Raw genomic sequence first — 14688 nt, 5'->3', positions numbered from 1 at the left:
TATGCTTTCTCTTTCTCCAACATGTAATGTTATTTCTGCTGCAAACCCAGGTTTCTTTTCTAACTAATGTTGCAGGGCTTTGCTTTTGCAGTTCACTGTGAAAATCAACTAGAAAGTGGGGTTGCAGCCAAGGTGGTATCAGTTTAATTTTATGATGGTCATCCTCTTTGTCCTATAAAAGCAAGAAATATAAAGCATGAAGGTTAATTTTATGCAATTCATCATCAAGGGAAAGATCAACTGGCAGGTATATTATATATATATATATATATATATATATATCCTGCAATGTATATTTTTTATAAGTGAGTGATTTTATTTATCTAAAAAAAATTAAAATGATGTTACATCAAAATTGTTTTAGCCAATGTAATCAGGATGCAAAGAATCATAAATCAAGAATAAATGAATTATTATCAGCCTAATAGTAAAAAGAAAATTTTCTATCCAAATTCATAGGACCGAATAGATGAATCTTGTTACAGTTGTTTCATGTTCGTGTTTTCAGGATTATATTTAAAGAGTTTTAAGATAACAAAAATCGATTCGATAATTTTAAATGCAACATAATAATATAATATTTAATTAAAAAATTAAGTAAACTTGACGTTAAGTTGCTGAAAATTCTATGTAATGGGTGTTAGAATTTAGCTTCAGTGAGATTAAAAACAATAATAGTGATAAGATTAATTACTGTAGCGATAAGATTACAGTGAGATGAATTTTAACAAGATAAAAAATAATCATTAAGGACATTAATTTAAAATTTATATGTAATAAAAATTTAAATTATTTAATTAAAAAATGTTAAAAAATATTTTTATGTAATTATTTATTTTAATTAATGTAATTATTTATTTTAATTAATTACTCAATTGTAAAAATATATATTTATTTATTATACTGAATTGACAAAATTATTTATAATCTTTGAACAAAAAAATGAAAGATAAAATGACAAGAATATTTTAGTCCTTACACCATATCTTCACGGGCAAAAAAGAAAAAACATGGATAATATTAAAAGACATAGCTGGGGTGGAAGAAATAATTTTTCACTGGCCGAATTAGAGGTGCGGTGCGATAGATTCTTTCAACCGTGCCTTACCGTGATTTCATTTGGATCACAAAGCTGACTTTTTGGTTTCCAACTGCACCTCACCGTGGGTGCAGTTGAATCCAAATGCAGCCTACATATTTATAAGCTATCAATGTAATTTATCTTTTATTTTGAACCCCAATGGAAATAAAATACAACTTATCGAGCCCATAATAGTTGGATGAGCTACTTATTATGATTCATGCTTCGGCTTGTTAACTGATCATGATTTTGGATATTTTGGTGTTGAACACAAGAATTTTCCAGGTGTTCTTGTTGGGGAAATCCTGTTAGTACTTCCAGTCAAGACGTTGAAACGATTCGAATGTGTATGCAAGATATGGATGGCTTTATTTGCTGATCCAACCTTCATTACAAAGCACCTTGGAAACATGAGAGCCATCAATGACGTGATTTTGTTGTAAAAACTTCGGGACCATGATTTATACGGATCAGTGACGTGATTCATATATAGGGCATTCGAGCAATAAAGCTGAAATCTACTCCAAGGCCCCCAAGGAAGATTCTTAACATATTAGGACATTGTGATGGCTTATTTTGTACAGGCATTTTAGTTGTTTGCTCTCATGTTATGGAATCCGGCTACTGGGGATCACAAGGAATTGCCTCTGCCAGAGCTTTGCTGACTTCTGTTGAAGCTTTTGGGTTAGGTTATGATTCCTCAATTGATACTTACAAAGTTGTACGAGTCCCTTCTGATCAACATTTGTGGAGAGGATTGGATTTTTGTAACATTGAAGTCTTGAGCTTGGAAACCATTTCATGGAAAAGGGTTGAGAGAATGCACCTTATGGAGTTCTTTTCAAGCAACATTTGTCAATGCTTTTCTCTACTGGTTTGCCTTGAAAAACGATGCCTTACAAAATTGAATTCTGATTATATGCTTTGATTTAGTAAAAGACAAAATGAAAGAATTGCCATTTCCACCTACTGACATAGAAGTTCATAAATGTGGCCTGAGGATCTCGGAAGGGAGTCTTTGGGTTTTAAGCTACGAAGATTTTGTCTACATTGATGTTTGGGTGTTGAAAGACAATGGGGCGACAAAATCTTGGTCCAAATCCTTCAAAATGTCTCAAGAACCATATTTGATGAATTCTCGGTCATTTTTTCCTGTATGTTTTACTGGGAATGGCAAATTCTTGATTACTGTGAACCGAAATAATTTCTTCCTAAACGATCTAAAAGATAAACCCTTCCGCCAACTTGCTGTCAATGGCATCCAATCTTGGACTTTAATGCCATTTATGGAGAGTTTAATTTCACCAAATGGTTGAAGACTTGATCAGCTTACTCGATCTGGTGTGTTCTCTTCAATCATTGCAAGAACTCTATTCTATATATGATTGTTTGGTGAAAATGGGTATTGAAAAATACTGTTATCACTGTTTTTATTAATTATCTGTGTATCTTTTCAAGCATAGATTTGTTTGTTTATCTGTAAGGATTCCATGTTCATGGTTATGAACCTTTCTCAATGCATAAAATGTTCATATAATTTTGCATTACAGGAAAGAAAAAAAAAAAAAAACAAATAGGAAATAGGATGTGTAAAAATGATGGATGGAATCAGTTTATATGTAGTATAATACTATAATAGTAACATTTGTATTATGAACGATTAATTGAAACACATAGTATATTTAAGAATCAGAGCCTTTATTTGAGGCCTCTAGAACAGCTTTCACAAACGGATACAACTGTTTTAATTTGATTACATACAAAAAATTAGAAAACATCATGTCAAAACCTTCCATGCATGTGCATGTTAAGCTTAGAAGAAGAAGAAGAATCCGGCAATAGCTGCAACACCAATGGCGCCAGAGGTCCTGAGAGCAGCGGCACTAGATGTGCCTGGTGCGGCTGCTGGAGTTTCATCACTGGCCGCAGCATCGGTTGTAGGGCCATCAGCAGCAGCAGGGCCATCAGCAGGAGCATCACCGGTTGGTGAAGGAGGGGATGCGAGCTCGGGGGACTCAGCAGAGGGTACCTCGCTGCTGGGGCTCTCGCTTGGGCTAGAGCTGGTGGGGGTAGCAGCAGGAGCGGTAGAAGACTTAGGGGATTCAGCAGAGGACTTGGGTGCCTCGGTGGATTTTGATGGTGAAGAGGTAGGGCTGCTGCTGCTGCTGCTAGAGTTGGTGCTGGGGGATGGCGATGGGGCAGAGGAAGTGGAGTTGGAGGAGGACTTTGGGGCGGCAGCAGGGGAAGAAGATGGCGACTTTGAAGGTGAGGAAGCCTTAGAACCACTTGAAGGGGCTGGTGAAGGTGATGAATCGGCAGCAAATGCCCCGACAACAGCCATGAAAACAAGTGCAACAACAATAACCTGGCGAGCCATCTTTATTCAGGATTTAACAATTTTTGGTGCGTCGTTTCCTTGTTTTATTGAAAAATGGAAGTGATTCAAAAGAAATGCAGTACTTTCTCTAACATATATAGAGAAAAACACTGCAACGCTGTTGAATGATTTGAAAGAAACAAGAGGCTGAGGGTTTAAATAGTTGGCAAAGAACACGATGGGGAAATGAATGGTTTAGAAATGAACAATTTGGTTGACCGAGTTTGATGGGTTTATTTGTGGGACAAATTGAATCTTTAACACCTCATTACTTGCCTAAAACATGGCTTTGCTTTTCTTGGGAGATCAATGATAAAAATAAAATAAAATAAAATAAAACATCATATTATAAAATTATAAAGATTTAAATATTCATGAGTTAATCAAAATTGATTTGAAGTTTCATCATAATTGAATTATAATTATAGCACATGAATAAAAAATATTTTGTTTTAAGGTTATATCCCATGCTATCATAGAGACAAAATTTACCACCACAAAAAAAAAAAAAAATGATAAGTAGCAATAAAATTTTCATTTTTACCTTTGTGTCAAAATATAAATATCTTTCCTAGTAAAATATCAAACAACCTTAGACAATAGATTTGTATATTAAAAATCAGAGCTAAAAAATATTAGACTCGAGAATCTAAAATAAAATATGATAATACGATATAAAAATAAGATATGAAAATGATATAATTTAAAATTATAATAATTATTATATATAAATTTAATAAAATAAAAGAAATTATATTTTATATTTTTGTACAAACGTGAATTGTGATACATAATTTTCATGTAAAATATGATATGAATATCTAATTTTAATATTTTATACGATATCAACATATGAATTGTTAAGTCTACTCAAAATAATACTAATAAGAGATAATATTTTTAATCTATCCTACAATGCAATTTTCATGTGCATAGACAATGAACAACGAAATCGTTGTTTTATTTTAAGAGCACGATTATTATGTGTTGAATCAATATTAAACTCAAGAGTAGTAGTATAAGATAGAAAAATGCTTCAAAAATTAAGGGTTGTACTTTTACTTGTCATTTTATTTATATATGGTGATGGGGCTTTACCCTTTTGCCTTGATCTAATTTAAGCATTTTACATCAGAAACCCTAAAAAATAACAATAATAACAATAAATTATATTTTACCTCTCGTAATTTTAAAATCGACTGTATAAAAAATAAAAAAAATTAGATCATAATTTTAAATTTTTTTATGTCATTTATTTTTATTACAAATAACGTTTTCGTCCACACGAGAAGCAACCACAAACCTTGTATTAAAATGACATGCTTTATTTCTTGTCAAATTTTGAGTATAATATTTTCATCATTTTAGATAAAATTAAGCATATCATGAATGAAAACAAAATTAATGTAATCTAAAATTAAAAAAAAAAATGTATGTGACTCACCTACGTGTTACTTACCACATCTCAATCATCTCGTTAGAAACGAAATAAAATAAAAATGCTAACTGACAGCTCTTTAAAAGGGAAGGAGAAAAAAAAAAAAAAAAAAAACCAAACCCACGGGCTAATGAGCTGCTTGATTCTCTGCCCAAAAACCCAACGTAGAAAAATGGAAGAGGAATCCTACATGAAATCTAGAGGATGCATCATTAAGGAATGCCAAGACATGATTCAAACAAGTCTCCAGAGTAAAGTTTTCATTTTTATATCTTTTTTTTCCTTGTTAAATTTATAATTTTCATGGATTTCAATTATTAATTGTTTGTATGTTTTATGTTTTTGAAAATTTTGTTTTGTTTTATGAAAAATTATTTTATTTTCAAAATTTTTAGATTTTATTGATGGATTAAAAAATTATATCTATTTTTTAAGATATATTTAAAAAAATAAATTAAAAATAAATATAATATATAAATATTTTAATAAAATTAAAAATTTATCTTTTGTATTAAATATTGATTCTCATATTATTTTTATTTTATTTTTAATTTATTGAATTTGATAAAATATTTGGTTGCAAAAATTTAAAAATTTAAAAACATAAAAAATGCTTAAAGCTATAAATTATAAAAAAAAATGCTTAAAGTTATAAATTATACTATCTCTGTTCTATTTTTTTGTCTTTCTTTTAGTCTTAAAATAATATATATTTTTAATATTTAATATTTAAAATTTTTATTTTTTATATTTTATAATTATATTTTAATTTTATAATTTTTTAATATAAAAAATTTAAATTTTATTAAAAATTTAATTTTAATAGTCAAAACTTTTTTTTTTAATTTTATGAAAATCAATATAGTCCAAATATTTTATGAGGGAAGGAATAAGATGATAACTATAATGTAACATAGCCCAACGGATGAACAGTGCCTGGTAACAAAATAACAAACGTTACCAAAATTGTAATTACATCAATTTTTTTATATATATTTTCAATAATTTTTAAAACTTTTTCAAATTTTATTTTCGATTTTTGGAGACTTAAAAAAAAAAAAAACCTATTAAACATATATGCTTCCAATTAAAAAAACAAACAAAAAACACAAGAAAAACCATCTCCAAAGGGCCCTTGTTTTAGTGTTTTTCTTTTTTGGGTTTGGGCTAATACTCATTTCAGAATTATTGGGGAAGGTTCAACTTTGTTGCTTTACTAGAATGGAGTGTTAAGGGTTTAGTGTTATTTTGTTCCTTTTCTGGGGTTTTGGCTAATACCCAGTTCAGAACTGATGTTAATTCTTTGCAAATGTCAAACTTTGTTGCTTTCAAGATTGAAGTATTCAGGTTCTGGGTTTAAGGGTTTCTGGGTTTTAGGTTCTGTTTTTAATCAATTCAGTTTCCAAGATTTATCATGAAGGAAATCAAAGAATTCAAGATTTTTGTAATTTCTTTTCCAGCTTGGACTGAATTTGTCAGTTTCCAAGTTTTGTGTAATTTCTTTTTTTTTTTTTTTTTGCATTTTATATAGTTATGTTAATATAAAGTACAACATAATGAGATGACATAACGATGTGACATGAATATAGTATAAATATAAAATAAAAAAATAATATAATTTAAAATTTTAGTAATAATTATATATAGATTTAATAAAACAAAAATGTTATATTTCAAGTTTCATATTGATATGAACAATGAAAAATAATTTTCGTGTAAAATTAGATATTAATAAATAAATTTTAATAATTTGCATGACATTAATATACGAATTATCAAATCTATAATACCAAACATTGCTATATATGATTGAATGAGCCATTTATTATTATTTTTATTATTTTTGTGTATGTATATATTTGGAGTAGCTCCCATGGTGAAAATTTTGAAGAAGCATATGGAGAAAGATGGGTGTAAGTTAGGGGATAATTTCATCAAGGCAGTTCATTGCAATAGGCAGATGGGTGGAGGCTATGTTCCTGGTAAAGCAGTAAGAATCTTTTTGCTTATTTTCCTTTATGTTAGAAATAGTGCTTTGAGAATTAGTCCAACTAAGGCAGCTTATTGAACATGGTAATTTTGACTGTTAAAGAATGAGTTCAAGTCATAGTGCCTTTCTATCTGTTGACAAGCTGGTATGAACATTTTTTTTCTGGTTAAATCATTTCCAAGGATTCTGAACTTGATGTAACTGTTCATTATAGCTAATGCATTTTCTTTTTTTAAACTTTTACGTGTATGCGTTTCTAGATAGTGGTGTGTAGCAAGTATGTCAGCTTGCGAGACGAGGTCAATCAAGTAGTTATACATGGTCTTATTCATGCATATGATGAATGCCGCGCAGCAAATTTGGACTGGACAAATTGTGCTCATCATGCCTGTAGTGAGGTGTGTGTCAAACTGACTACTACCATAGTTTAATGCTTTGCATTTGGTTCTCCTCACCTCTGGACACTCTTGGTACATTTGGTAAATGGAGGTCTTAACTTTTTCTTCTATTATTGCAGATTCGTGCTGGCCATCTAAGTGATGATTGCCACTACAAACGGGAATTGCTGCGGGGTTTTATGAAGATAAGGGGCCATGAACAAGTGAGTTCTTTTCCCCCTTATTTTGTTTCAGTAGAAAACTTTATATTTAAAATCTGTCTCAAGTGGTATTTTAAATTTAAATAAGTGTAAGGGTGGTGGATTTTATCTCTTGAACTTAGTTATTTGTTATTTTATCGTATTTTACTTGCGCAATTCCTTGAAATTACTTTAGGTTTATCTCTAGCTTGTCTATCAGTTGGTTTTATTTCAAAAGGTTTCTTATCTTGTAAGAGGGTTAGCCTATAAACCGAAGTCTTAAGTTGGAGTTGTGCTATGAAGTTGAATTCAAATCAAACATTAAGGGGTTGAGTTCTCTAAGAAGAGCTCATCATCTGCTTCTCAATTCCTTGTTCATACTTCCATTTTATTTGTGTAAAATAGCAAAATATCTCCATGAGGCAGAGATGTGGAAGACGAAGAGGAGTGGCAACCTCTGTGCATAACAGATTCATGTTGAGAAATACAATGTTGAACCAGCCCTTCATAGCTTCATCTTCCCAGTTACCCACCCTTGGTTCCAGCTTGTTATAATGTTGCACTTTTAGAGCTAGAAATAAAGAAATTTGTGACGGAAACAGACCTTATCCACTAGGGATTTATTTATGCAAAACTCTTTTCAGTTCCTTTTGTGTTTTACCTTATGTGATCTTCTCTACATTTTGTTGAAGATATGCTGTTCTTCATTTACTTTAACTTAGTTATGGTATTTCTGATGTAGTTTCTTCTGTATTCTCTGTAGAATCTAAGTAATTTATATTTTGGTTTTAAAGGAATGTCTGAGAAGAAGAGTTATGAAATCAGTGACTGCTAACCCTTTCTGTTCCAAAGCAGCTGCAAAGGATGCCATGGAGGCAATGTGGGATATCTGTTACAATGACACAAAGCCCTTTGACAGAGCTCCATGAAATTCAGTCATATCAATCCCCCACAGTTAAGCCTGGCATTTCATTTCAAATGATTCTGGAATGAATCCTATTTTTGTATTGAATAGGAAGAAGCCCTGGTTCTTTAATTGCATGCATTTCAATCTAAAGTTAATATTCATTTCTCTCTCTTGGAGATGACTGAAAGAAAAGGGTTGTACCATTTCCAAATGTTATACAAATTCTACACTAATGGTTATTGAGGTCTGATTAAGAGAATAAGAATTCTTGTTTATACCAATTCTGCTGGATTCATTAACTTTCACTCTCCCCAAATCCCTTTTCTTTTGTGGATTCTAGTTGGGTTAATAACATGCTGTTGGTTCTCGATTCATTCATTTTCATGCACGACAAATAAGATATGCATATGTTCTTCAGAAATGACCTCACAAGTCAAAGGGAGTTCTGCTTTTTAGTGACCTGTGCATCTGAACTTTGTCCTTTTATAACTGATTTCTGATGGAGTTTTATATTTTGATCTCCTGTATTGCAGTAGCCCTTCAGAGTGATGATTGCTGTATTTGTCTTAGGAATCAAGGTTCATGGTCAAAAAAAAAAAAAGGAATAAATTATCAAGAATGAACCAATTTACATGTTTAAATAATTAAAGCTAACGTGGTCATTCATATTTTTTGCTTGGTCTAGTCAATTTGAGCAAAGGGCAAAATCTATTCATATCATGAAAAACACTTTTGCTATTCCATGCTGACCAAGAAAATGCACTTTGCTATTACCTGTAGTTGTCAGTCAAAGACTACATCCGTTGCATTCACATTTGTGTTTCCTTCCACGTTGATAGTCATCAATCCAAAACCATGAAATCATGAACGGATGAAGCTTCAATCCAAAATGTAGATAGGTGTAAATAAGCAGAGTTTTGTTTCAAAAGTTATGGACCACATGATGGCAGCGGCACTGCTTTATTTCTTTTTTGAAAAATGGATCGCTTTAGAAGCTCAGAAAGAACAAAAAGAAACCCTCCAACATGCTTCTTCAAACTTTCCATGGTAGCTAGATTCAGCTATATGCTACATGTCCCTTCAATATTCTATTGACCTTTTCTTCCTCTGTGGACCCCTTTCTAGTCTTTATCACATTATCCAGGTAGGATATGGTTAATATATATAGAGGCCAGTAAGTTTATATCTGTTGCAAAACAAGAAAGTGTTCATATTAGCAGGGGAGTGTGAAGGAGAATGGGGAAGGATTGATATGATGGCAGGGTTGGTGCTCAGGCTTATAATTTGCCTTTACTTGCTTGGTCAACACCAAGTATCAGCTGCCAGGCCAGGTATTTGAGGTTGTTTTCTGCGTGGTTTTGAGAGTCAGATAAGCAATGAGGCTTAATTACTGCTTACTGGTTTTTGTTTGCAGTTGCAGGAATGATGGAGGAGCAGCATCAAGAAATGAGAGGGAAACAAGTGCATGAACAAGAGCCAGTGCCTCAGTCTCTGTTGTGGACTGAGGATTATTCGCTTCCTCACAGGAGACGGCCTGTACACAACAAGTTTGATCCCTAAATGAGGCCCATTGCCCCCCCATCTTTTCATACAGGGAACTAATTTAAGTGTTGTCAGCTTGTCATGACTCAATTATAAGCATGTTGTTTGATCGCTTTTATATCTAGGTTACTTCTTGCCACCTGGGCTATATGTCTTTTTTATCCTTAAAGTTGTCAGGATTTGAACCCTAATCATAAGAACTAGCACTCTACCAACAGAACACGCCGCTGTGGGCACCTGAGCAATGTTCAAGTGAAGAATTCCTCTTCTTATCTTCAGTTTTGTTAATATAAATACTTAAACTGGAAGCAGAGATGATCAATTGCAATATTTTCGTTTTCTTATTGTGAACATCAAATGGAGATTGTAAATCAAGTGTTTCTGTCAGATCTCTTCCAGAGTGAAGGACAGTTCCAAACCAAATTAAAGGCTATGGCAGTCAAGTCCGGAGCAAGGCCTATTTTCTTTGGCAAGGACTCCTATCAAATTGCAGAAAGAAACATCATTGTTTTTCACACAGTTTGAACCAATAATGAGCAATTCATAAGACAATCCAGGTCCTATACCTGACTGAATCTGCATGAACTTTTTTTTCTTTTATCTCAAAAGTGCAGACTTTGATTCACCCCTGACCGACAACCGCCGAAAGGGGATTTTCATTTGCTTTATGTTTCCACCATATATTATGAAAATAAACTGCTTAAAATGAAATCTGTGTCTCTATCTCCCACTCCTAACAACAGTAAAAAGGTCCCATGCCTGAAAGAAAAAGGCCCTGGACCCTTGTTACCAAAGGAATAGCCACAAATTCTGTCTGCCTAGTACTTTTCATTATTAAATGTTAGGCATAATAATAACAGCATTTTCCCTGGATCTTCTTGGCTAATAGCGTTAATATTTAACAATTGCCCTTCCTTTTTTATTTCTTCTCCCAATCAAGTTGGTTCTGAAATGTGCTGTATGTAGAGTTGCATGTGGATAGGGAATAGCAGGAAAATGCTGAAGCATGAACCATGTGGAAAAAAGGTAGCCTGTTTGCTGGTTTATCTGACCCACCCTGTTGGGCTAAAATATAATATTGAGCCACTGGAAGGGGGCCTGGCATCCTCTCAATTAGCAAGCTCAGATATTTCTGTTATGGACTATGGACCCAAGTCAAGTTCCTTGACGATTCATTAGGCCATGAACCAGGATCACTGCTTGTTTCTCTCACTCTGTCTCTTTCTTAGCCTTAACAGCTTTGAGTTTGAGAACTAGTTTTTGTCTAAGATTAATATTATTAATAACATCCATAGATTGAAGACATTTTCATTAAGGTTAAATTTGTGCCATCAAATGACAAATGGCTCCATGATAACTCCAACTTGAATAATTCAAATGTCAAATTCAAAAAATCTGAATCCGAAATAATTAAAAAAAAAAACAAAATTTCAGAATAAGGTGTCCCACAGAGAGAGAAACAGGAAAAAACAGGTAGTTTTAAGAGAAACCGAACACAGAAGAAGAAAGTTAAGAAAGCATAGTGTACATCGTCAGCTTCAACAACAGGAAGCATATAAAGATAACACTGTTTCATAGTTTCTCACGAAAACCTGTCTGTCATCTCCGCCCTCATGCCCTCTCCTTTCCCCTTATATTCTTCTTCTTCTTTTTCTCTCTTTTCTAACTCCTTCATTTCCTCATTGCCACTCATCTTTTCTTGTTTTCATTCTCTCCATTTCTTTTCATGGCTCCTGCCTTTGAACAAGCCCCAGTCACAGTCCCACAGGAGGGCGAGACTGAAACTGCAACATCCCATAACAATGTCACCGGAAACAGTTTTGGTAATGATGGTCGAGTTGGCTATAAATCTAGGGTCACTGTTGTTGGTAGTGGCAATTGGGGTAGTGTTGCTGCTAAACTCATTGCTTCTAACACTCTCAAGCTCAACTCTTTTCACGGTATGTGCCCACCACTTTCTTTCTTTCTTTTTTCATTTTTTGATTTCATGCAATGATTGAATGGTACTAAATAGAATTTGTTGTACTTGGTTTTTTCTATTTCATTTTGCATGATAACTTGTCTTTGGTTGATTTAGAAACTGAGGACAAGATCACCAAAGGTGTTAAATTGTGAAATTCATATAGTTGAATGATTGAAATTTCAATAAACCATGTTTTAAAAAGTATTGAGAAATTGAGAATGATAATATTTTTTGGAAGTTTAAGGCTTTAGATAATTTGGATCTCTACAAAGCTCAGTTTTGAATTGAATTTATTGTAATGAAAATTCAGATGAAGTGAGGATGTGGGTGTTTGAGGAGACATTGCCAAGTGGTGAGAAGCTTACAGATGTCATTAACAGAACTAATGTGAGCAGTTGAAGAAATTCGTTCGCAATTCTTTTTTGCGCTTGTACTTTCTCAACTTGTAACTGGACTTGTTTTCTTTCACAGGAGAATGTTAAGTATCTCCCTGGTATTAAGCTTGGTAAAAATGTCATTGCGGATCCAGACCTCGACAGTGCAGGTAGTTAGTTTCCTTTTCTCCTTAAATTTCTTCTAATATTTTAGTTGATTTAGATTTTTTAGTGCTTGTATTAAGGGATAGATGTTTACTTTGTTTACGGTCATAATGGAAATTGTGCAGTTAAAGATGCAACCATGTTGGTTTTTGTGACCCCCCATCAATTTATGGAGGGTATATGCAAGAGGCTTGTAGGTAAAGTGAGGGGAGATGTTGAGGCTATTTCCCTTATTAAAGGGATGGAGGTCAAGATGGAAGGCCCTTGCATGATCTCCACTCTTATCTCCGAGCTTCTTGGCATCAATTGCTCTGTTCTGATGGGGGCTAATATTGCAAACGAGGTAATCAGCTGATTTTACTTGAGAAATTCACATACAATGTAATTTTGCCATTGATTTTCTCAAAAGCAATCGGTTGAGCCTGTAGATTGCTGTGGAGAAGTTCAGTGAAGCAACAGTTGGGTACAGAGACAATAGAGACATTGCAGAACAATGGGTTCAATTATTCAGTACCCCTTATTTCATGGTCACTCCTGTGAGTACTATTGATATGTTTTTTCTTTCAAGTTTCAATTAACATCAAATTTATGGATTTGTTTACAGCTACTACTAGTCTACATGTAACTATAAATCGTAATGGTCGTATAAAGCCTTGGACGAATCATTGAATAGAAGAGAGCATAAAAGATCAAAATTGTAATGCACTTTTAAGAAATATATCTGCTTTTTGTGTTTATGAACAAACAGGTACAGGATGTGGAAGGGGTTGAACTATGTGGGACTTTGAAGAATGTTGTGGCCCTAGCAGCTGGTACATAGCACAAGAACGTCTTGTTTTCATCCTTCTAAATTGTGAACTAATAGCGATCCTACTTCCAAATGTTACAGGTTTTGTGGATGGACTTAACATGGGAAATAACACGAAGGTTCGTACATATGGTTTTCTAACTTAGATCTTACCTCTATCTGGCTGTCTCTTTTTTCACTGTTATACATATTATTAGGCTGCAATAATGAGAATTGGCCTGAGAGAGATGAGAGCTTTCTCCAAGCTGTTATTTTCATCTGTTAGGGATAGTACCTTCTTTGAAAGCTGTGGAGTTGCTGATGTCATCACAACATGCTGTAAGAAAGCAGATATCTTCATACCTTCTATTTGAGAAAATCAGTCTACTTTCATGCTAAAATTACGCCATTTGTGGCAGTGGGAGGAAGAAACAGAAAAGTTGCTGAGGCATTTGCTAAGAATGGAGGAAAAAGGTTAGTCTTAACCATTTGGTGAACAAGCTTTACCAGGATAAAATGCAAATGTGACCATACTGTTATTCATCTACAGATCTTTTGACGAGCTTGAGGCCGAGATGTTGCAGGGCCAGAAATTACAGGTAGATCTTAAACAAGCAAAGCATGGTCCTGAAAAAAATTCTGAGTAAATCTCAAACGCTAACATATGTCTTGGTAAAAGAAAAAAGAAAGGATTGACATTTCACTACAACAACAGTTCTTATCCTTGTGCTAAAGAATAAGAGTCCATATGTATCCGGGGAATCTAACAGATAGAAAAATGTTTAAGTTCTCTAGCAGTGTTACGTTGATTCTGAATTAATCTTTAACCTGATTTTCTTCTCTTATACTTAGGGTGTATCCACTGCAAGAGAGTTCTACGAAGTTTTAAGCCACCGTGGATGGCTAGAGTTCTTTCCTCTATTTGCAACAGTACATGAGATCTGTGTTGGTCGTCTTCCACCATCAGCCATAGTTGAATATAGTGAGAAGAAACCAAAGTTATCCCTATTAGAGGACTCCACCCGTTACCTTTGAAATGCTCTTGGATAAAACTAAAATATCTTAAATTTCAGTTCACAGAAGTGGCTTTCTTAGTTTGCTCATCAGTCAGCAAGTATAAAAGAGAAGACTTCAACAAAAACTTTGGACAGGTAATCAAGCAAAATGTCGTGCCAATGACAACAAAATGGATTGGAGGGTTGAAATTCACATTCTAGGAAGCTTCTGAGATGCCTCAAGGTGGCCTTTTGACACTTTTGAATGAAGGTTCCAAAGTCTGGTGTTTTTCTTTCTTTTCTTTTTTTCCACTGGTTGTTCTCTTATGATTGTTAGATAAATATGGCTGTGCCTTGTAGCCTGCATAATAATCATCGAGTGTTGAAATACCCAAGTGAAATACATAATTTACTATGAAAAAAGTTGAATAAAATTTCGCTCATGAAAATGTCTGACCTTCTCATTCAAACTTGGTTTGGTTTTATGTTACT

At 33.4% G+C, this 14688-nt stretch overlaps 4 protein-coding genes and 1 long non-coding RNA gene across 5 annotated transcripts; 4 read left to right on the top strand and 1 right to left on the bottom strand.

Annotated features, from left to right (window-relative positions):
- The first annotated feature begins 196 nt into the window (after positions 1 to 196).
- On the top strand, positions 197 to 2009 carry LOC149516636 (putative F-box/LRR-repeat/kelch-repeat protein At1g11620). Its single transcript, XM_089766310.1, has 4 exons — positions 197 to 247; positions 1174 to 1213; positions 1367 to 1509; positions 1575 to 2009. The coding sequence occupies exons 1-4, from the start codon at positions 197 to 199 to the stop codon at positions 2007 to 2009; spliced, it is 669 nt and encodes a 222-aa protein (XP_089622436.1).
- A 679-nt stretch (positions 2010 to 2688) lies between these two features.
- Positions 2689 to 3557, bottom strand: LOC111293447 (uncharacterized). The gene has a single exon (XM_022886180.2). It carries the CDS (start codon positions 3456 to 3458, stop codon positions 2895 to 2897), a length of 564 nt encoding a protein of 187 aa, XP_022741915.2. The 5' UTR covers positions 3459 to 3557; the 3' UTR covers positions 2689 to 2894.
- Positions 3558 to 5068: 1511 nt separating this feature from the next.
- Positions 5069 to 8903, top strand: LOC111293446 (mitochondrial inner membrane protease ATP23-like). Its single transcript, XM_022886179.2, has 5 exons — positions 5069 to 5147; positions 6765 to 6886; positions 7147 to 7284; positions 7404 to 7487; positions 8258 to 8903. The coding sequence occupies exons 1-5, from the start codon at positions 5069 to 5071 to the stop codon at positions 8390 to 8392; spliced, it is 558 nt and encodes a 185-aa protein (XP_022741914.2). The 3' UTR covers positions 8393 to 8903.
- Positions 8904 to 9045: 142 nt separating this feature from the next.
- Positions 9046 to 10895, top strand: LOC149516635 (uncharacterized). The gene is made up of 3 exons (XR_016345988.1): positions 9046 to 9701; positions 9785 to 10469; positions 10879 to 10895. It is a non-coding gene; the product is annotated as an uncharacterized LOC149516635 (long non-coding RNA).
- A 454-nt stretch (positions 10896 to 11349) lies between these two features.
- On the top strand, positions 11350 to 14645 carry LOC111292716 (glycerol-3-phosphate dehydrogenase [NAD(+)]-like). Its single transcript, XM_022885231.2, has 11 exons — positions 11350 to 11852; positions 12186 to 12262; positions 12347 to 12419; positions 12540 to 12757; positions 12843 to 12950; positions 13163 to 13226; positions 13304 to 13341; positions 13420 to 13540; positions 13621 to 13675; positions 13752 to 13800; positions 14054 to 14645. The coding sequence occupies exons 1-11, from the start codon at positions 11639 to 11641 to the stop codon at positions 14234 to 14236; spliced, it is 1200 nt and encodes a 399-aa protein (XP_022740966.2). The 5' UTR covers positions 11350 to 11638; the 3' UTR covers positions 14237 to 14645.
- Positions 14646 to 14688: the final 43 nt, after the last annotated feature.

Source organism: Durio zibethinus, chromosome 10 (genome assembly GCF_047325235.1).
Source record: "Durio zibethinus cultivar Kanyao isolate XHJ-2024 chromosome 10, ASM4732523v1, whole genome shotgun sequence".
In the NCBI taxonomy this organism is placed as follows: domain Eukaryota; kingdom Viridiplantae; phylum Streptophyta; class Magnoliopsida; order Malvales; family Malvaceae; genus Durio; species Durio zibethinus.
The sequence above is the reverse complement of the archived record's forward strand: the minus strand, read 5'-3'. Positions and strand labels throughout refer to the sequence as shown.

Coding starts and splice junctions, on each gene's coding strand:
- LOC111293446 (XM_022886179.2), top strand. CDS start 5,069: ATGGAAGAGGAATCCTACATGAAATCTAGAGGATGCATCATTAAGGAA. Junction 5,148..6,764: donor GATTCAAACAAGTCTCCAGA/GTAAAGTTTTCA, acceptor TATTTGGAGTAG/CTCCCATGGTGAAAATTTTG. Junction 7,488..8,257: donor AGATAAGGGGCCATGAACAA/GTGAGTTCTTTT, acceptor TTGGTTTTAAAG/GAATGTCTGAGAAGAAGAGT.
- LOC111293447 (XM_022886180.2), bottom strand. CDS start 3,458: ATGGCTCGCCAGGTTATTGTTGTTGCACTTGTTTTCATGGCTGTTGTC.
- LOC111292716 (XM_022885231.2), top strand. CDS start 11,639: ATGGCTCCTGCCTTTGAACAAGCCCCAGTCACAGTCCCACAGGAGGGC. Junction 12,420..12,539: donor TCCAGACCTCGACAGTGCAG/GTAGTTAGTTTC, acceptor GAAATTGTGCAG/TTAAAGATGCAACCATGTTG. Junction 12,951..13,162: donor CTTATTTCATGGTCACTCCT/GTGAGTACTATT, acceptor ATGAACAAACAG/GTACAGGATGTGGAAGGGGT.
- LOC149516636 (XM_089766310.1), top strand. CDS start 197: ATGAAGGTTAATTTTATGCAATTCATCATCAAGGGAAAGATCAACTGG. Junction 248..1,173: donor AGGGAAAGATCAACTGGCAG/GTATATTATATA, acceptor CCGTGGGTGCAG/TTGAATCCAAATGCAGCCTA. Junction 1,214..1,366: donor CATATTTATAAGCTATCAAT/GTAATTTATCTT, acceptor AGAATTTTCCAG/GTGTTCTTGTTGGGGAAATC.